General features: G+C 41.1%; 1 protein-coding gene across 1 annotated transcript; it reads left to right on the plus strand.

Annotated features, from left to right (window-relative positions):
* The first annotated feature begins 4,518 nt into the window (after positions 1-4,518).
* Positions 4,519-19,433, plus strand: LOC121082085 (aprataxin and PNK-like factor). Its single transcript, XM_040581423.1, has 6 exons — positions 4,519-4,630; positions 5,063-5,244; positions 7,905-8,293; positions 15,521-15,646; positions 18,113-18,159; positions 19,414-19,433. Exons 2-6 carry the CDS (start codon positions 5,071-5,073, stop codon positions 19,431-19,433), a joined length of 756 nt encoding a protein of 251 aa, XP_040437357.1. The 5' UTR covers positions 4,519-4,630; positions 5,063-5,070.
* The last annotated feature ends 1,847 nt before the right edge of the window (positions 19,434-21,280 follow it).

Here is a 21,280-nt window from a genome sequence, read left to right on the forward strand (position 1 = left end):
GTGGAGCATACAGCTGCGGTTTGTGTCCGGGCTCAGAGATGTAAATAGGGGCTTCTCTGTTATGCTAAAGTGTGTCTCTTTGCATAAAAAAGAGAGGGAATGAAGGGAATGACCCCAGAGGTATGTTCAGAGAAGGCATGCTATGTTTCCAACTTTCTGACTGAACCAGTTCTTGTTTGGTGTGCCCTTCCACCTATGTATAATGTTAATCCAAAAGAAGATGATATTGTTTACACTTTGAATGTCGATAATTGTCTTTCTGTAGATGCTAATGTAGTAGGAGGCTACGATGGGAACTATTGCAGCGGTTCTCCTGTTTCCCGGAGTAACAGCAGGGAAAGCATTAAAGAGTTAAATCACCTTGTTTGGTAGGCAGTTCAGAAGGTGAGTCAAAATTGCCACTGCTTTTTGTTGTTGTTTCAGGGACGTGGCTGTGAGGATTTTGATGGTATGCGCTGCGTGGATTTTAGGCGCCCCATTGCAGCAACATGGTATCAAAATCTGAGAAAATGTCAGCCTTTTTGGCATCCATTCCCTCAATTGGCAGGATTGTTTGTTTGCTGTTCCCTTGGTTGCTGTGATGTTTGCAAGGGCCCTGCAGAACATGGCAAACCTGGTACCAGCTGTTCAAAAACAAAAAGGGGAAATTGTCAAATTGTGTGGAACACAGACAGTGGGTTAGTTTGACATTGATAATGTGTCTTAGTTGATTTTTTATTTGTTCTATTACTTATACCTTGTTTTTACTCGTTCGGTTTCCAAGGTTCTTTTTGTGCAGCAGGAAGGGGGAGATGCAGGAGCGGGCTGGAAACTAGGACCATGCGCGGCAATCGGTTAGCTGAGGGGGATGTGCTGGAGCTTGTCTAGACAGCAATTAACATGATGAGACCTGTTTACAGAGCACAGGGGAGTGGGAGACGGGTGGCGCCTGGCGCCAAGGAAAGGTACCACCTTGCTGTTAGCTGCTGGCAGTTAACCACCAGTCGGGGATTGCCCAGTATGCAATGCTGAGCTTCAAGAGCCAATCTGTTTAAAACGCGCAGCTTCTGAACGCGTCTAGAAACTCGTGCTTCTGTACAATAAATTGACATTTGCTTGCATCGAGCTGCGTCCCGTCTCTTAATTCACCGCAGCAAAGCTCTTGGTGTTTGCGGTCCTGGAGGCGTCCTGGTGTCACCACGCCGGAGGATCGTGTCCTGGCCCCTCTCCAGAGGATGGCTTTGTGCCGCCCCAGCAGAGCAGTGGTTAGCAGGGAGCGCCGGAGGAGCAGTTTGTTTGATGCCCAGCTCTTCTTGGAGCCCCGTTGCTGCATCGGAGGAGCCGTTGGTGGTGCCACGCTGGTGAGCCGTTGGTGGTGCAGCATTTGAGGAGCCCCTGAGCGCTCGGCCGCAGAGGATCCCTTTGTGGTGCCGCTCTGGAGGAGCCATGTTTGGTGAGTGCTTCAGATTTTACTTTAATGTTTGTAAGCATGTGTTGAAAATTAAAAGGGTGTTGCATTTTTTTTAATAGAGTATTACAACAGTCAAAATTGTGAACTTATATCTGTTGTTTCATTGATTGGGATGGCTTACTCTACGAGTATATAAATACATTTCTGTTGTGTATTTCTGTTTATGATAATTACGCTGCAGTAGTAATATATATCTCTCAAATATAAAACCTCTCAAATATAAAAAAATTGCCATTGCTACAAGAATGTTTCGAACTAACAATATTGTGGCTGAGTTCAGTACTACAGAACAAAGTCCAGTTCAGTTGTGTGGTCTGCATCAGTTACTGCCCTGTCAGGACTTGTGAAGGTCCAGGGGAATGAATGACTGTTCTTCCAACCCGCCTAGAAGCCTCTAAAATGTCTCTCTGGAGAGCCTGTAGTTGCCCTGCAGATACCTTGTGCTGCCTGTAAATAGTGTCTGTTTATTGCGTCCTAGCAGCCTATTTCATTTGAGTCGTACAGCTGTGATGGAGCTGTGTTGTCAAGATCCATTACAAACACACAGCCAAACAACCAGCCCTCCAGTTTTTCTCTGGTAGCCAGCATGCTGTCCAGCAAAACAGAGTTTTCAAAAAAACCATCTTTTGCTTTTTGAAAATGTTACCAAGTCAAGTGGCTTTCAGACAGTCTGATAAATAGTGTATGGAGCAAGTGGGATTTTTCTTAGATCTTCTGTTGTGTATCCAGTTAGAAGGGACACGTGGGTCAACATCATTGTATAGTAGATAATAACTACATATAACAAATGAAGTATCAGCCTTTACTGTAGCTGAGATCCCTGGATGGCTACTTACCTTTTAGTAAGTAAAGATTCAAACCGATGGCATTACTTGCAGTAAAGAAATATGTGTCGAACATGACTTTGGTGTATTTGCATTGTTTTTGCAGCCGAGGTTTAGAGTGTGGTTCATTTCTAGAGAAGTAAGTTGAAAGAAGGGTAGCAAGACTTTTCTGGGTTTTTAGTTGATTGGTTAGGAATTTTTTTTTTGACAAATAGGTGTTTGTTTGTTAAACCTGCTGTTTGTCTTTACCTCTACATGTGGAAACTCTATAGCAAGGTGCTGGTAAGGCTCTTCTATGAAACTTGAAGTTTGTAGCCTTTCAGATATTTCTTCCAAAGGTCTAAAGAGGGTTTTTTTACTGCATGAAGGTTTCTATAGATGTTGTTTTTTCTGAGTGAGGGGGAAGTGTGGGGAAAAAAAAAAATAATTTCAGGCAATGGACACCATCCAAAAAGTAGGTAGTTGTCCAGGCTGCATTTGAAGGGCATAACTGGTACAAACTTGTCATCTATTTCTTCCTCCCCTCTTTTGTAACTGGGAAAAGGTACTAAAGAGTAAATGTTTTTTCAGGTTCCTCTTTCTGGCGATAATGAAAGCAAACCATCAAAATCTATTCAAAGAAAGAGAGTGCTTCCATCTTGGATGCTGGAAAGAGACCCCCTGGTTCAGAGGATTTCTGAGCCTCTAAGGGAAGGAGGTAGGTTTGCAGTGTAGTACGTTTGCACACCAATATATATTTATGTGCTTTGATATAACTGTAATTGTAATGGTGGTGATAGAAAGTATTAATTTGTTCCTTCACTTCCCCTGCTCCATGCCTGGCAGCCAACAGAGACTGACTTCTGCCTCCTTTGTCATCAGTCCTGGGTGTGACAGAGCTCTTTCTGATCAGTTTACATGGATGTGTTTGGCAGAGCTGGAAAATCAGGTGGCAGTTACCTATTTGCTTTTGTTCCTTTCAATGCAAGCCTCATAAACTGTTAACCAAAACCGCTGCTCAAATGTAATTGCCTCGGGTGTGATTAAGAAAGGGCAAAGTCAGAATTAGTATCAAATGATCCAGACAGCAGCATTTTTTCAAATTTTCATTTGAAAGTGAAACTATTTTCAATAGTTTCATTTGGTAGGCAGTTCAGAATGTGAGTCAAAATTTTTCCCCCCCTTAACTTCCATATTCCTAATGCTTGTTTAAAAAACCAGAGACAAAAAGCACTTGCATATAAAGGTCTCTGTTTTAACTGTTAGAGCCTCACTCTGTATCACCAGAAACTCACCTTGTGTACTTGACTTAATTAAATTACTTGTCAAGTGCATATTTCCCTGGTTTTAGAAAAACAAAATCCAAAATTTTCATTCCCTTACAAGAATATGAATGCATGCCTAATAGTTCCATTTTGGATGGAACTTACAAAAGTACCAGGAACTTACAAAAGTTTTCCCCCCCTTACTTCCCCTTTCAAACTCTAGACTGTTCCCTGCTGGCTTATTCCCTCGGATATAAAAATTGCAGGTACCAGAGGACCTCTGCTGACTGTCTTTGGTCCTGCGCTAGCGTGATTGCTTTCTTGCCTTTGGAGGGGGTGTATGTGTGTAGGGTGAGGGGTTTCGTTTGTTTTGTCTCCGCAAGTACTGTACTTTTTGATATGTATGTGTATCTAACGCTTGTTTCAAAGGCTGAACGCTTTGGTCAGGTAGCTGTAGAGATTTGAAGCTATGTGGGCCAGGGACACCTGTGTGCTGTTGAAGGCCTGACCTTGGGGGAGCTAGGGATATGTATGAACACTACTGGAGCTGCTTAAAAAATCCCTATGTGAGGGAATGATTCTAGTTTAGGATGGGCTGCTTTAATAAAACAACCGATCTCTTCTGCAAATTTAAAATATTTCCTTAAAACTGTGAAACGGTTTGCATCTTGCTAAGGTGATATTGGGTGGGAAGGTAGAAAGGTAGAGAGTAAAACTAAGAGGCTGCCCCTTTTTTGTTTTTCTTCTCCCCCTGTCTGTCTTCTTACTGGGAAGGTAACACTGATTTGTGATTTTGAAGTCAAACATTAATATTTGAACCGTTCCTTGCTTTGTAAACATGACTCTGGCACATGGCTATTTTTTGAAGGGGGAGAGTTTTTGAAGTCTTGCAAAATGGCATCAAGTATTTTCCTTCTGCATGCGTTTTGCAGCAGATGGAGCTGTCTGGCCCTGGCTGTCTCCCAGCTGTATATCCAGCAATAGCCCTTCAGGACAGAGATCTTGCGGTTTTCTGAGCTGTGAAGCTTTCCAACGGGAGGCACAACGTTCGCTGTCTTTCTGTTGGTTACTGGCCGATGAAATAATGGGCTGTGATGTGGGTGACTAGGCAGGTGGGCATACCCTGATTTTGCCGTGTCCTAATTGATGTTTGTGTGCATAAAGTGGTTATCTGAGGTGATACTAACACAAAAGATGTGTGGTAAAAGTTGTCCTTGGACCGTGTAGTTTACTGATCCGCTCCTATTGTGGAAATGAACTTGTCAGTGGCACTGAGACAGTCAATCCCGAATATCCTTTGCCACATATTTATTGTTTTCCTGCAAATTTGCCCCTCAAGCATCTGTTTCATTCTAAAATATGCTTTTTATTCCTGTAAGCAGGGAATGAAAAATGTGTGGTTGAAACAGCACATGCCCAGCGCTGCTACTTCTCGTGCTTTTTGCCCAATGTTCTGCTTCAGCGCAGATTTAGATTTCTAATGTGGTCAGGATTTCACTGTAAAAAGTTGCATTCCAAAAGAACCCTTTTGTTTTTCTTTTAAGGTAGTAGAATGAAAAAAGGCCAAGGGAGAGGAGGAAAAAGTAATACGGCATCATTAAAACCAGAAGTAAATGTGCAGCAGAAAAAGAGATCAGCTTCTGAAGAAACTGCAGAGGATTTTGAAGGTGAAGAGCAAGATGAAGGGAAAAGGAGCTGTCTTTCCATGCCTGTCCCTTCATCTCAGGTAATGTTTTGGCTCAGGGAAGAACCGTGGTATTTCAAAAACTGAGAATGTAGCTCACAGTGTGGTGTCGAAGGCTGGGTCTACGTGTGTTCTGCTTGTAATTTGTTGTTCAGCAGTTGTTTTGAAATGCCAGTCCATTGGAGAGCTCTATAGCGAGGACGGTGGAAGCCTTCATGAGAGTAGGTTTTTTGCACTTCTTCCTTGGGGTCTGGAACTTTGGCTCCCAAAGTTCCACAGGAATACCAGACTTTTCAGCTTTACAGCAAGAGGCTGGTAGACATGGGCCAAAGTACTGGTCCTAGGAGTGGCTTGGTGTGTGGTTTCTTTCTCCGAGAACCTTTTAGGGATAGGTGATGGTATGACACTGATGTAATGTGGTACTGGACTTTGCCCAAACTCGTGCCGTTCTCGGTAAAGTTTTATGGTCAGGGAACGATGGTACATGGCGTAGCAACTGCTGCGCTTTGAAGAAGGGTAGCATGGAGTGTGCTTGTGCCACGATCTCAAAATCTGAGTCAAAAAAGAAGGACAGACAAGAAAAAGTAATCTGAAATCCAAAATGCTCTGTGGCAATAAGCGAACAGACGCTTCAGCTGGTCAGTCTCTGTGTGTCCCCAAATTACAGCTGCGTTTATAGGCAGTGAAATGCTGCTAGTAATGAAAAGAGGAGGATCGTTATCAAAGTGGAACAGTATTTTGGTGAGAGTAAACTGAGGCTTTCACTGACTTTTCCTGTAAGTGAACAGCCTGGGGGAGGTGTTTCTAATCTCTAGCATTAGAATTGCCTGGATCTGTTCTAGGATCTATAAAACACTTACAATCCCGTTACTAGATAATGCTTTGTGGATTTTGACACTGAAAACTCTTAGGGTTTTGTTTTTTAATTAAATCTTAAGGTTAGCTGAAACGCGTTACTCATGGCGAGCGTACCCTTCGGGATAGTTGGGATATAAAGTAGTGGCTCTTTTTATCTGAAGAAGTGTTCTGACTTGTGAGCTTCTGTGAAGCCTTACTTATTTTCTCCTGATCGTTCTAGAAATATTTCTTATCTGAAGCACAGTGTACTTGCCTTCAGAACTTTGCAGAAAAAATAGTAGGTTAGTTCAAGCACAAGTAATAATCTTAGAGATCTCTAAAAGACTGGCATTTTGATACCAAAACCAGAATCACGCTGCTGCTGTCATAATTAAGGCAACTGAGAAAATGTCCTGTAGGGTAGGAACTGAAAAGATTCTTAGTTCTTTTAAGTGCCAGCAGCCACCAGGTGGCAGAGAGGTCACACGTGTGTCATAGCGAGTGCCAATAGCGCTGTTGTCTTTGGTTTTCTTTGATTACGACCTGTTTTTTAACTAGTCGTCATCATCATACCCGTGGAAGTGTTTAGTCTCATTACATACAATACAGGCATGTAATACGCAGTATGAAGTATGTAGCAGAGAAGTCACAAGTGGAAGTGGCAAATTAGAGTCATTTAGTTCTGCTTTGCAAATGAAGGGTTATTTCCTAAGCGGCAGTTGTTTACTGAGCCTTAATTTGGGAGTCTTAATAAAAAAAGTCACCTTTGTCTCCAAGCCGACTTAGTAAATATGCTGCTGTCTGGATCATTTGATACTAATTCTGACTTTGCCCTTTCTTAATCACCCCGCTGCTCAAATGTAATTGCCTCGGGTTTTGGTTAACAGTTTATGAGGCTTGCATTGAAAGGAACAAAATCAAATAGGTAACTGCCACCTGATTTTCCAGCTCTGCCAAACACATCCATGTAAACTAAGTATACATCTCCTGGAGGAGGAACTTAGATCACAAACTGCAGAGAGCAGAAACTTTTGAATAGTTTGGTAATGTACCAAAGTAGTTCAGCCTTCGATACGGGTCTGCTTCTGGGTGACGTCTCAGTTGTTGGGACAGTGCTCTTGTCTTGGTTACGTATCTCGTATCCTTTTTCTAAAGCACACATCTCTTATTTTCAGCGGACGTGTGTTCCACACTTTAAAATGCAGGATTTGTCAAAAGGGAAATTTTTACTTAATGGTGTCTACTGACAAACTCTTGTATGATTTAGAGTCACAAGCTGAAGCGTTTAAGATGTATTGGGGTGGGATTAAGCTCAAGGTGTGTGTCATGAATTCCCTGTATCTCCTGCATATAGATAAATAGATATCTTCCATCTAGCTTGCTATTTAAGGGATTGAAATTGATTATTGTATAGGAGGGTACGTTCTTATAGAGGCTACTGTATCGTCACATGTATAATCCGCATTCATTTTTCAGGAGCAGTACTTCTAATCAAAAGTTAGTGTAAACTGAAGTCCTTGGACTATTCACAAACGAGGTGGTGAGAGAGGAGCCTGACCGTGTCGTGAGGGAACTGAAGCGGAGGACGGGAGCTCTAGAATAAGTTTTCCTTTAAAGTGCGTGTGTGTTCTGAACTTGAGCCTTTCATTCAGCAGGTGTATTTAGCAGCTAACTTGAGTTTGGAAAGTGGAGTAGAAGATTTTAAAGGCTGGCCCAGATGATCTTTTGAGGTCCTTTCCAACCTGGGCTCTTCTATGATTCTCTCCCTTTGAAAACAGGAATGTTGAGGCGGAGTTGACCTTAAAGCTTTTAATTCTGAAGCGTGTACATTTTCAGGTCCTTCAAAATGTAACCTTGTTCCACAGAATGCATCTGGATTTCCTCTTGAGAATACCATGAGAAACATGGAAGGAAATGGCAAGACCGGAACAAAACCCCCTGGAAGTTCTCTGGAAAAAAAAGATAGGCAGCTGCATAGTAAATTGTCTAAAAGAGTAGGTCAGATCTCCAGTAAAGAAAATAGAATTGAGGACACAGAAAAGAAAGAGCAGATTACTGGTTCTACAAGCCAACAAGCTCACTGGGGCAGGACTTCCCAATCTTTTGGTGCCCAGGAGGGGATTCTTGAGCCTGATGCAAATCTGGATTACAAGACTGAGATTTCTGATTCAACCAGAAGTGCAGATACTTCAGAAAGCTCCAAACACAACAAGCGTAAGAGGACACCTTGCATGTATGGAACAGGCTGTTACAGGTAAAGCAAAAATAAAACTAGCTTAAGCTAGCTTGTTATTAAGAAGTACTGTCTTAGCTACAGAGGAGTAAACAGTAAAGCGGTTACAAGCTTTGATTTGAAAAAGATCTTTTGGTAAACGGGGGACTGATGAGAAACCAGTGGCATAACAAGAATTCTAAAAGTCTAAAAGGAAGAGCCAGGATGTCTTGCTAACTGCCAGTATAGCCTAAACAAGGGATGATTTACTTGAGCAAATTGAACAGTGCAGTGTCGTAGGAAATAAGAAACAAAGGTCCACTTTAAAAAGAAAAGAAAGAAACCCCGCTGTGTGTAGAGTACATGTACCAGCAGGGAGAAGAGATGTAAATGATTGAAATGCCCAACATAGACCCTGTGGGCTTATTTTATTAGCAGCTGAAACTTTTATGAAAGATGAAGGTATTGCATGCTTTGTGATCTGAATATTTAAAATACTTACTATTTGTTATCCCTAAATAATGAAGAACTACTTTTGTTATAACTTGGCCGGTCTGCACTTTTGGGTTTTTTTTAAAGCGTTCGGACCCCCCTTAAAACTCGAATAAGTCACACTTATAAACTCCCTGTTAACCCTTCTCTGGTCAGTACCCTTACCTGGTCAGTGTCTTTGGTGATACTTCAATTGAGGGACAATATATTATTTTTTTTTTTCTGCTACTCATATCCTCTCGATTCACGGTGAAGGATCTGTCATACAGATGTTTTGTGCGCTACAAAGGTTGCAGCAAAGTTCAAAAACTCCAGTGCTGCGTGCCTGGTCTCCTGCTCGTTCTTTCTGCCCAGGCAAGGTCTGTAGTGTGGTGTGTTAATGTATTGAATGGAAGATAGGAATCTAGAGGTGTTCCTGAGGCTAGGAAGTGACCAGTGACCTGCAAACTGCATTTTGGAGAAGGTTTTGAGCTCCAGATAAGTCCATGTACATTGTAAGCACAAAAGATAAGGCTAATCCAGGAAGCAGGGGGGCCTGTGATTATATTTTAAAAATTATTATTACTATTATTGCTTTTGTATTTTTTTCCTCTTCCCCCAAGCGGCTTGAGCGATAGTAAAAGCTGAGGTTGTTCAGAAAAGAAGCCAGGACAAGTAAAGGGGTTCTTGTATGTATTTGGCGTGCCTATTGCTGCAGGTAACGGTATATCAAAAGCGTAAAGCTGTCGCATTAATGAACGCTACAGACTTCAAGTTTACACGTAGCATACTTTCACGCATCTCAATTTTTGCCCTTAATGATTATGAGGGAAACATGTTTTATTAGGCAGTCAAGCTGATCCGGTAGTCCAAATGCAGCCTTTAGTTTGCTCCAGCTCCTTTTCTTTTTGCTCAGACAAGTTTTCCCCTGTGTGGGGGTTAAGCTGGTGTAATGCTCTGACATGCTGAAGGGTTCCTAATGTTTTGGAAGGCAAGTTTTAGTTACAGGTAATGTGGAATAGGAGTCTGCACGTGCACATTTCTTCTTGGGTCTTTATTCTAAAACATTTGGCGGCAGCTCTTTTGGGAAGCGTTGCTTTATAAGAAAAAAGAATGCTCTGAAATAGCACATAACAAAATCTTACTTTGTTGGAGAAATTTGTAAATAGGAAGTATCAAACCCGTCGGTTCTGATCTTCAGGAACTGTCATGAGACGAAACCTGCTGGTTTGCAGCAAAGCAAGGTGCTTTGTAGTCTGTCTTGGTGGGCTTGCATTAAAAGCAAATACTAAGGAGTCATTCTGCATCGATGAGATGGCTGTGGTGGAGTAAAGCAAGCCATTGCAGTTACCCCTATTTTTGACAGAAATGTACACATGTGTGATGTGAGTGGACGCTTTGAAGGAACACATGGGTCGCGTATTCAGTTTTTCATGGTGTGGTGTTTTCCTTGAGCAAAACCTGGTTTGTAGAGTTGCTGAGGAAGAGAAGCTGCTTTGAGTGCTCTTTTCAGTACAATGAGTAGCTGGTTTTCGTCTCCTTCCATTCACCTTATGAAAGGTGTCTTCTGACGCAAGGTGCTGTAGGAGTCAACGTCTCAAATGAGGACTGCTTTGGTAACCAAGCCATTTCCTTAAAGTGTTCTTTCTAGGTGAGGTTTCATAGTCATCAAATGTCATTTATCCGATAACTAAATGCTCTTCAGTTTTCTAGTCTTTATTTTGTGAACTGCTGTTGAGAGACACTTGCCTTCTGGATATGACAGGCACCTTTGGTAGGTGCCTGGCAGAACGGCACAAGCTGAAAAGATGAAATGTTAGTTTAGTTGATTTTATTAGACGTCTCTTACACAACACATAGCTGAAACATTTAGGAAATAACTTTGTAACCCATAGCTCAGTTTCTTCGTTTATGAATTGGAAACCACTGCTTTTGAAAGAATCCAGCTTGATTCACAGCTCTCGCTCCAGAGATGATTCTTCTTGTTGTCCTCCTCAGTGTGAGATTCTCTTTCTGTGGTAGTCTGAAGCTTTTACCAAATCGAAAGAAACTGCTGTTCCCACTAGGAGGCAACGTGCTCTGTGTATGTTATGTCTGACTATATTTGTTGTCAAGGAGCTGACCCTTTGAATACTGTCTTTGGTTCATTTTCTTGTCTGCTGCTTGTTTTTCCCAAGTTAGAAGAATAGGGAATTAAAAATAAAACCCAATCTGAACCCACCCCCCCATTTCAAGGGCCGCATAGTAGCGGTGTGATACAGCTGAACTCTCATCTCTGAAACTGTCATTCACAATTTTGGTCCAGGGTTCTGTCCTTTTGCTAGCCGGTGATACTGTTCTGTGCTGACTGGGTGTGTGTGAACCTTTCCTGGAACTGTCAAAGCAGGGCACGCTCAACCAACCTTTGGATTTGTGTGTGCATGCTTAGAAATACTTTGGTCTTTGTTTGTTTGTTTATGAAAATCAGTATTTTTCATTTCACCTTCAGCTTGTACCTCTGGCAGCTACAGACTTGCATCTGTCTTTTTTTGAGACCTGTTTTCTAATAAGACTTACAATTTAGAACTTACACCGCAGGTGTGTGTAAGGTGTTTGTAACTTGAGACTTGAATTCCATGGCTTTACAGCTAGTGCGGGTAATTCATTATATTTTCACTACCAGTTTCTTTAGTAGGCTGAGAAAATAAGCCCTTGGGATGGCAGGAGTCTCCTGCATGTGATTATGAAGAGCCAGGGATTCTGACCTTACCACTTAAATTTGCTTTAGAAGAAGCTTTTAAGATGCTTTTGGGAGCTGCATCGATGAAAACTGTCTTGAATATTTCACTGAGCGACACTCAGCTTCTGCTTGAGATGACTGCGTCGATTCTGAAGAACTTTCTAAGTTTTACTTGTGTAATTATTTGTGTAATTTTCTGCAACGCAAAGCGCAGGGATACCAATTCAGAGCTTCTGTATATGTTTATGAGAAGGCAGGTCTCCTAAAACTTTATTCTTAAAATAGGCTTTTCATTGGTTAATTTTTGTGCAAGTAAAGCTTAATGATTTTCTTTTGATCATACTAATAACATATTCCTATGCAGCGAGGTTTTGTTGTAAAACTAAATAACTTTGGAGTGCAACTTCCAGCATGAAAGATGGTGCGCTCTTACAACTGTGATTTCTTGTATTCAAAAAAACCCAAACAACCCTCAAACAAACCAAAGTCCTAATAAAAGGAAGAAGATTTTTGCAAGAAGGGATAATATTTGCTTAATAGAAGCTATGCACTTCTCTGCTGCTTTTCATTTTGCTGGATATTGTTGCACAACATATAGAAGTGGAGTGAGTATAAATGATCCACATCAAGGTAGGATAAACTATGATTATTTTTTTTTTTCCTAGTCCTGAGCATCTGAAGTAGGACATGTTTAAGGTGCTTCAAAGGTAAAGTATAATTTGAGGAGCATCATCCACTGGCCCAAAAAATCCTGAAGCCCAGTGATAGGAAGCATACATCGAGACCCTTTCCTTTTTCTTACTGCTTCCTCCTATACTCTTTTCTCTCTTTCCTCTCCTCTCTCTTTCTTTTCTCTCCTCTCTCTTTCTTTTCTCTCCTCTCTCTTTCTTTTCTCTCCTCTCTCTTTCTTTTCTCTCCTCTCTCTTTCTTTTCTCTCCTCTCTCTTTCTTTTCTCTCCTCTCTCTTTCTTTTCTCTCCTCTCTCTTTCTTTTCTCTCCTCTCTCTTTCTTTTCTCTCCTCTCTCTTTCTTTTCTCCCCTCTCTCTTTCTCTTTCTTTTCTCTCCTCTCTCTTTCTCTTTCTTTTCTCTCCTCTCTCTTTCTCTTTCTTTTCTCTCCTCTCTCTTTCTCTTTCTTTTCTCTCCTCTCTCTTTCTCTTTCTTTTCTCTCCTCTCTCTTTCTCTTTCTTTTCTCTCCTGCAATAAGGGCTGTTTGGTATTGGCCAAATAGCTTTTGAAGTAAATTTTTGAAAGGAACTGGCTGTCACCTAAAACAGAATAGGTTAGCTAATTGACAGCTGTTAGGCCTTCTTTCCTTGGTGACTAGGATCTTATTGTAGGAATAAGTATTAAACTGATTTCACAGAGCATTAGCTGCTTCTGTATCCCTTTGAGAAGATGAATTGTGTTTCAAATGACCGAATTAAAATTCTAGCTAGTATTGCTAGCAAGTTAGCTCTGTGCATTTAGAAAACAAAGCAAGCGGTCTCTAAAATTACTTGGTTTCATCCCATTTATTTTTGAATGGCAAAGGAAGTAGGCAGCCAGCCTGAATTTGGTGATGTTTCCTGAGAACTTGTGGAATAAAAGACTGCTAGATGCAACTTTGCAATGATATCTAGTGAAACAGTATTGACTTACCCTACAGTCTGCAGAAATTAACAGAAAAGACCAGGACAAGGCGTCTGTCAGCTGTGTAAGTAGATCTGAGGCACACTGGATCTCTGATAAGTAACTCATGGAAGAGTTTATCTGTAGCTTGCTTGCTGAGCTTCCTCAATGAAAGGTACCAGGCAAATGGAGATGTAAAGTATTAATACTAAATATCTAGTCTTTTTTTTGGTGCCTGAATGGTTACTAGAGCTCACAGCACTCAAGTAGTCATTTTGCCAAAGCTGTAACAAAAGCTTTTTTCTTATGTTGTTAGTTGAAATGCTGAAATTAATACTGTCTGTTCCGCAGAAAGTTCCAAAGAGCCGGTTGTGAATTTAAAGGAAGGAGTGCCTGTGGTCAGTGAGGGAGCTGTTGTGTATGTGGCGAGCTACATACATGGTTCTGGCTTTGTGTTTCTCAGTGCAGCAGTAACAAGTACAAATTAAAGCAGTACTCGCTCTAGTTTAAAGTTGTTCCTCTTGCTTGAGGCAAGCAGGTAACGTTTATAATTTGCACAAACATGTTGAAGATTATGTGTTCTGGGAATTGATGTGGTAAATCACAGAAGTCTTTTGCGGATATCTTTTGGAAAATCATTTCTTAAAGCATCTCCCATTTCTTCCTTTTAAATACGCTTGAGAAAAAGTGTCTCTAAAAGAAATCATTGGGGAAAAGTAGATTTGCTTTTAGTACAGTATGTTCACGCTGTGACATAATTTTTATGTAGTGTCTTTTGATCTGTCACCTGAATTTCTCCTGAAGTCATGATGTGTTTTTCTGTGTTCTTTTTAGCATCGCTTTACAGAAAATCTTCACTAAGTGATGTTGTTTATAGTTGCTGTGTCTTGTATGGTGTGCACGCAAGCCTGTTGCCTCGAAGCAGTAGAAAAGGCCTTTGAATGATGCATATATGTGTATTCACTGCTTGCTCACCTTGGATTCGACTAAGTGTTGTAGAGCACGAAGTCATGGATGCTGGTAATGCGCTCTCATCACTGACGTTGGTGTGGCTCCGAGCTGTGTCTTACGGTACAACTTCATGTCGTCGTTGTGATTTGGTATTTCAAATAAAATGCCACGGTAGCCAAGGCAAACCTGAGAGCACCATCAGTGTCATGTCCAGTAGACTGCTCCGTGTTTTGCCAATTGACAGGGTCGGTAGATGGCACGCAGACACCAATACACAAAATAACCTTGCTTTACTGTTTGTTTCAAATTAATGCCGAAAATAAGGCATATGCACGTACAAAAGGGTTAGCCTACGATACCCTGATTCAAGCGGTGAAAGAGATAAGCAAGGCAATGCACCCGATCATTACTATTCACCGTTAGCTGTAGTGACTAAGACAGATACATCACCAGTTGCCCTAATACATTACCATCACCCAGATCGGCAGTTGCTGGGGATCTTGTTGCAGCAAGGATCTGGAGAGCCTGTCCCGGCAGCTGGGAAGTCCTACGCAGGGCATCTGGTAGGTGAGGTCTCCAACGTCACTGCGAGAGGCTCCGGCTTTTATACTAGGGAATAAACAAGTTCACATAACTTCAAATGCAGAGACATCTGGTTTCACTCTCCTGTCAGATCCCACCAAAGCCTGGCCAGGGCTCAGGGAGGACCTGAGGGAGATTCCTGTATCTGCTGGATTTTAACCACAGAAAATACCTGGTTTCATGGCCCTGACCACCTGCCTCTAAGCAAGGCAGGACACACGGTATCTTCACTAATGATTATATTTTATCTGTCTTTCGCTAATGGTCATACATAGTTAATGATCGTGCATATTTCGCTGTTGTTTGGATACTAAATATATTTAATGTTTGGTTGGCGGGTTTGTCTAGAGGTCAGCTTTGGCTCGGGGCCTGTTGCTCAGGCCTCAGTACTTCATCCCTCTGGAATAATACGCTGGCATTTGAAGTATTCAAGTGAGAAGTAACTTTCACACGGAACAGAATGATTGAGACCTATTGCCTAAAGCTCACAGGCGATCACCGGAGAGCGTGGGAAGTCTCCAGTGCTGCAGTTGCTCGGCTGCCAGGGGTGATCCTTGCGGCTTGAGCTGAGACTTTGCGAGAGGTTTGTGTGGCACTTGCACAGCTCCAGAGGGAGTCCTAACGGAGCCAGCTGCTCGGTGAGATTCGTGCTATATGACTACATCAGGAGATTGTGTATGTGTTGGAGGTCTGAAACTTGGAGCTGGTGGCAAACAGGAGAATTTGTGTTTTAACCTCTTGCAGCATGTGCTGAGACAAAACTTTTCTTCTCTTACCCTGAAAGCAGGTCTTAGATTCTGCATAAATTAAACGTTAAAAGCTGCTCTTTCTGTAACCACAGAAAAATGAGTTGTCACTGATTCAGTAACACCTTTCTTGTCTCCACTTCTTGCGTAAAAATGGAATAGTCGGTTCTTGATCTATCTTTGTCTTTTGCAGGAAGAATCCCCTTCACTTTCAGCAGTTCAGTCACCCTCATGATGATGACTATCATGAAACCGAGATCGTAACTCAGGATAACAAAGATAACCGGCCTGAATGTCCGTATGGAACGGCTTGTTACAGGTAAGAAGCACTGTGCAAAATGGCTTTGCTTGTTTTACCGGTTAAGAATGTTCTCCCCTGGAGTTGCAAAATGGCTATAGGATAGTGATGTTAAACCTCGACTGTGGCCTTCCAAAATCTGCTGTGGACAGACTTCTACCTTTACGCCACCCAAGTCTGTGCAAAATTTTTTTTGTGATTTCAGCCGGCGAACCTGAAGACTTGACTTTTGAAACCTATTCAGCTGCCCAAAAATCAAACCTTTTTCACTTTTCAACATGCAGTAAACTGTTCTTCTTGTATAGAAACTATAATTTATTGTTACGCGTTGTTCCTGATATGTAACTTTTAGTTTAGATATTGATAAAGTATTTGTTGAGGTTTTGTACAAACACTCTGTTTTAATCCGTATTTGATGTGTAAGCAAGCATAATTTAGGTACCAGCAAGAAAATGCAGTTCATGGCAGACTGCTGCTTCTTTTAACCACTGTTGATTCAAAAGATCCTTTTGTTCCATGTGTTTCTCAACATCTAGGTTTTACACTTTTATTTATTTGGAATGTAAAAATTTACACTTTTATTTCATGACTGCTTTGTAATTGGTGCAATGGACAAAAGGATATATTTTGAGGCAACAGCCCTTCTGTGGGGGCATACTCAAACGAACAGCTGCTGTTCAAGATTGTGCTTGAGCAAAAACATTTTCTCTCTCTCCTGGGAAGTGTGATGATCCTAAAGAGCGTGTTCTTCACAAAATGTAAGAAAATGAGGGTAGCTTTTAGGAAAAAGCCATCTTACTTTCAGCTAACACAGAAGTATTTCTCATATGAAAAACATCTGTGAGATGAATTTCTCATCTCGGGAGCAGGAATCTGGGTTTATACCGGTCATGAAATTGCCGACATGCTTTCCAGGAGTACAGCGGAACTAAAACTGTCTCCCCTTGCAGGTAAGACAACTCCTGTGCTGCATTAGTTGATCTTTTCTTAATCTGCATTTCATTATTTTGGGGGTAGAAGCAACAGGTGTCATTTGAAGGGTTTTCATGTTATTTTTGTTGTCTTTATCTGCTGGCTACTACTTGAATACCTAATTGAATTATCTAAGTGCTATGCCTTGAGTTGGGATCAAATGCTCTGATGCTGACAATACTTGCAAAACACTGAATTAGGCAACTGTTTTTGTTTCAGTACAGTGTATTTAAAAAAAGGTGTACTTGCATGTTTTTATTCAGATAACTATCCCTTCTAATGCACATGTCATGTGCTTTGGGACAGCGGTAGCCATAAAACTGTAAATCAACTTGAAGTATGTGAATTTGTCACGTTATTTGACATGAAAATAAGGTATTTCTACTGAAGAGTGTGCTGGTTTTGAAGAATAAGAAAACAAATAAATAACTAGTTTTACAAGGCGGTCTTCACAGCAAGGGTGTTTTGTAAAATATCCCCAAAATTCTGCAGTTACAGAAATTAATGTTGTGTTTCAAGCAATGTCACGTGGTATGTTATTCTTAAATAGTGGGCTTTCATTCTTTTCAGAAGCAAAAATTATGACAACTGATCCAGTTTTCTTCCAAAGTTGGATATTTTTTTTTTTTTATTTTCTGCAAAACAGTAAATTGAGCTGAAACTATTTTAACGTGCAGCCTTGAGAAAAGCCTCTAATGCACTAACACAACAGATTAGCACGATGTAAGTGGGACCGAGTTAAAATATTAGAACAGCATTGGATAACTGCTTGGGGGGTGGGGGCGTGTGGAGGGGGATAAATCAGCGTGTTGTGACCTGGATCACAGCCTGAATGAGGGCAGCATTTACTGCAGATCCCAGAGTAAGTTTGATTTTATTTTTTTCATTGCATTGATGCTGTTTTTTAATAGAAGACATACACACTTGTATGTTGAACTTTCTGGATTGCAGCAGCATATTGCAGAAATGAATAATCTCTCTTAACAATCCTTCTATGTCCTTTCCCTGTGGTACTACTTTGCGACAAGCAATAATTTTCCCAAACTATTTGATTTGTAGCTTTATGTTGCAGAATATTGAAGCTTTGCCTGGGTATCTGAGACTTGTGATGCACTGGGCGTGCATTGTGCTTTATGCACCAGAGGTTCATGTTCTGGTTTCGTTTCTAGTGAGAGTAAATAATTGGATCACTTCTTATTATGCTGAACAAATGCATCTCATCTTACAACTTTGGGAACTATCTCATCTCTTGGTTTTGATCAGCTTTTTTTTTTTGCCTTTTTTTTTTTAATTAAAGGCCGAAACAAGAGGAACTCTTACTGAACCCTATTTTTTTTTTTCCACCCTACATTCGATATGCTGAGACACTGCAGTAAAGCACTGGTCACAGAATTTTATTTAAAAAAGAAATTCAAATTATTCACAAAATACAAAGGAGTTCTGGGAACTTGCTGAGCTCTTGTTAAGCGTGGAACAAGGTGGCAAATCAAGCTTGTACTGTTTTCTTCTTTGCAGGAAGAATCCACAGCATAAGCTAGAATACAAGCACAGTGCACCTCCAGGTAAGCCAAGTTGTTCAGTATAGCTGAAGAAACCCCAAACCCAGTAATTGATGCCAAAACCTCGGAATAAAATGCTTTAAGTGAGTAACACTGCATTTGCGGCTTGCTCTGTGTTGCCCTGCGCCCTTGCTCTTAAGCATGAGGTGCTGCCCTTGACACTGATAAGGAAGTTCAGGTTGCTTGGCCGCTGCACACTTAACATTCACTTTTTTAAATGTTTTTCAACTGAAGCAAGATGGTCTGGGTCAGACACCATTGACGTAGTTTGTATGCTTTGTATCTTAGGATCTGAGAAACATGCCACGTGGCAAGTGGCTATTTTCATGAGTTTAACAGGTTTTTTTGAAAATTAAGCATGGTGTAGTGTGATCTTAGCAGATCTCTCTATTCTGCTTCCTCCATTTGGAGTTGGGAGTATTACAGTGAAAACAGGGAATACACTGAAGTATTTCTCAACATTTCAAATGGATACTGCGGTAAATTTTCTCTATAGCTTTTTTTCCCATCCCCATAGCATGTATGTTCTGTTGAGGCTTGGAGAGGATATAATTAAAACTGAATCTGAGCTTATATTCTAAAAGTCTTTCTATGTTCCAGTAACTAGACTTGTTGCAAAACACAGGGGAATGTACTGTTTACATTTTGTCTGTTCTTAGAGAATTCAGAGATCTACTTTGCATTTTTTTGTGCTTTTTCTTAATTATTGGACTTGGAGGGTTTTTTTCCAATTTAATTCCCAATGCAAAGAAGAATGCTTTAGAGCAGAACAGTTATGGAAATGTAATGATAATGCATTTTACTTTAAAAAATCAGGATTATGACGTTACTCCTGCCCATGGCAGCAGGGGTGGAACTACATGACCTTTTAGGTCCCTTCCAACCCAAACCATTCTATGGTTCTATGGTTAATAAGGAGGAATTGCATTTATGGAAACAATGGTGTAAAATATTTAAATGCTTTGAAATACTGCAATTTTCTGCTTTAAAAACCGCAACCAGTACTGATGACATTTGTCTGCAGGCAGCATGGTTCCTACTTGTAAGAGTTGTTCATCTGAGTAATCTTTCAAGAATCATTTAATAAAAAAAAAAAAGGTCTTTTGGGGGCAGCAGAGTAGTTTTTACACTTGTGAAGACAGCACAACCATTGCAGCATTTCTTTTAATAAGTCAGTCTTCTGTTGTAGCAACCCCTAGGAATAACCCTTATTGCTATGTTGTACTCTGACCTGACTAATAACATTTCTTTCTTTAGTAACTGAAAGACGAACATGACAACGAACTTCAAAAAATGGTATGTTCTGATGGTATGAACGGGCACATCATCATGGGATGCAACTGATCTGCTTTGGGTTTTGGGCATTTAGTAGTGCTGGAGATGCTTGATAACACTTACCCGAGGAGAAGGTAGTCGTTATTTTAGTAAAACTCTGCTTCCTTTTTCACAAGTAATAGTGCTGAATTGGATTTGTGCCAGGCGTCCTGGCTGAGCACACCTGTGCTTCCCTGGAAGCGGGCAGCGAAACAAACAAATGTTTTAAGGAGAGACGAGTGTGACCAAACCAATTCTTCCTTCCTTAAAGAGGGTTCATAATAGGACGAAAGGAGCCAGTAGTTCATCCACAGCTAGTTAAGGTTACCCCATGAAGACTGATAGCTCTTGAAACATTGAGATATTCCTTCTGCGTTGCATTGACCTCGAAATAACTTTCAAATGATACCTGTGGATGTGGCGATGAGCTTTTCTTAGATTTACTCTGAGGTATTGATGTTACAGGCTTGTTAGGACTGAAGTGTAGAAGAAGGGTAATGCCTTTCAGCTGGGGGCGGCATTCACTGTAAACTACGCACGTGTCCTGCAAAGTTTAGTTTCTAGGCATCAGTGAGCATTTTGTAGTATCACAGGCAAGCTGTAGTCTCTCTTGATAATGTAACCTGTAATACTGTGTATGAGTATCTCCTCCATTCACCAGTAGTACACCTAGCTTGCTTTGCGGCTGTGAATAATACTAGCTTACATGTTGCAGGTGCATGGGCTCTAGTTTTAAATATCCTTTAGGTCTGTTTCCAGGCATCTTTTGTCTGGAATTTTTTTTGTCTCAGTTTGGCTTCCAAATGTGAAGCTTCCTGTTATTTCTAAAAGAATTTAAAAGTGAGCTTTGAAGAGCAGTCTGATAGTCTGATAATATGCCGTATTCACTGGCCTGAACAAGGCATGAGGATGTGGAGCTGCTGCCTCTCGAGTGGAAGTGGGAACTAACTTGACGTCTTTGAGATCACCAAGGTGTGGCTGGACATTTCCTAAAGAAATCTTCAAAATAGAGAGATAGGCCTTCTAGAGAAAGTAAATTGAAGTGCAAATAGTTGTAGTTTTCTAGACAAAGTGGTTTGGCCTCCATTCTGTTCTGTGACTTGCTTTCCACTCAGAAATGTATTTCCCATCCCATTTCCTTATCGTGTATGTGTGTACTTTGGTTGCCACTGAATGCTTGGTGTGGTTGTATCTGTGCATTAGTGTGTTCTGAGGCATACTTGTTAGCTGTATGCTTTGCCACATCCCATGATGCAAGTACGAGCCCCATCTTGATCGCCGCTGCCTTGCAGAAATGTGCATTGTAGAGTGGTGAAAATTGTTAGCAGCATTGTAAGTGCAGCGAGTGGTTAAGACTTTATAATGAAGCAAGCTGGACTGTGTGCATATCTGAAGCTAATTAAAGCTAATCTTGAAGGTTTTAAATTGTAGCTGTGCCTTTCATAAGAACACCTTCCTTACTGGAACGGTAGATCCTGCGCGTGCAGCTCGTGGCAGGTGGTCAGCCAGGTGTGGCTATGGATGGAAAAGTGCTTCTCTTGTAAGCGTGTAAAACTTTGACGTGGGAGTGAAACTCAATCTGTTGAATTCAGCTCCTCTTCCTAAGAACGAACCAGGGAAAAATTGATATTCCATGCACAGTGGGAAGAAGGTAATTCACTCGTTAAAGTTCTGTTTGTATTTGATGATTTTTTTAATTTATATTTTCCCCCTCACTATCTTGTTGACTGGCTTGCTTAGTTGTCTTGAGGTCAAAGCTTGTAAAAGGTTGCACTCAGCAAGCTCGCATCTGAGGCGGTCGTCCCGAGCC

The sequence above is a fragment of the Falco naumanni genome, unplaced genomic scaffold (assembly GCF_017639655.2).
Source record: "Falco naumanni isolate bFalNau1 unplaced genomic scaffold, bFalNau1.pat scaffold_267_arrow_pat_ctg1, whole genome shotgun sequence".
Lineage (NCBI taxonomy): Eukaryota > Metazoa > Chordata > Aves > Falconiformes > Falconidae > Falco > Falco naumanni.

Coding starts and splice junctions, on each gene's coding strand:
- LOC121082085 (XM_040581423.1), top strand. CDS start 5,071: ATGAAAAAAGGCCAAGGGAGAGGAGGAAAAAGTAATACGGCATCATTA. Junction 5,245..7,904: donor TGCCTGTCCCTTCATCTCAG/GTAATGTTTTGG, acceptor CTTGTTCCACAG/AATGCATCTGGATTTCCTCT. Junction 18,160..19,413: donor CAAGCACAGTGCACCTCCAG/GTAAGCCAAGTT, acceptor TTCTTTCTTTAG/TAACTGAAAGACGAACATGA.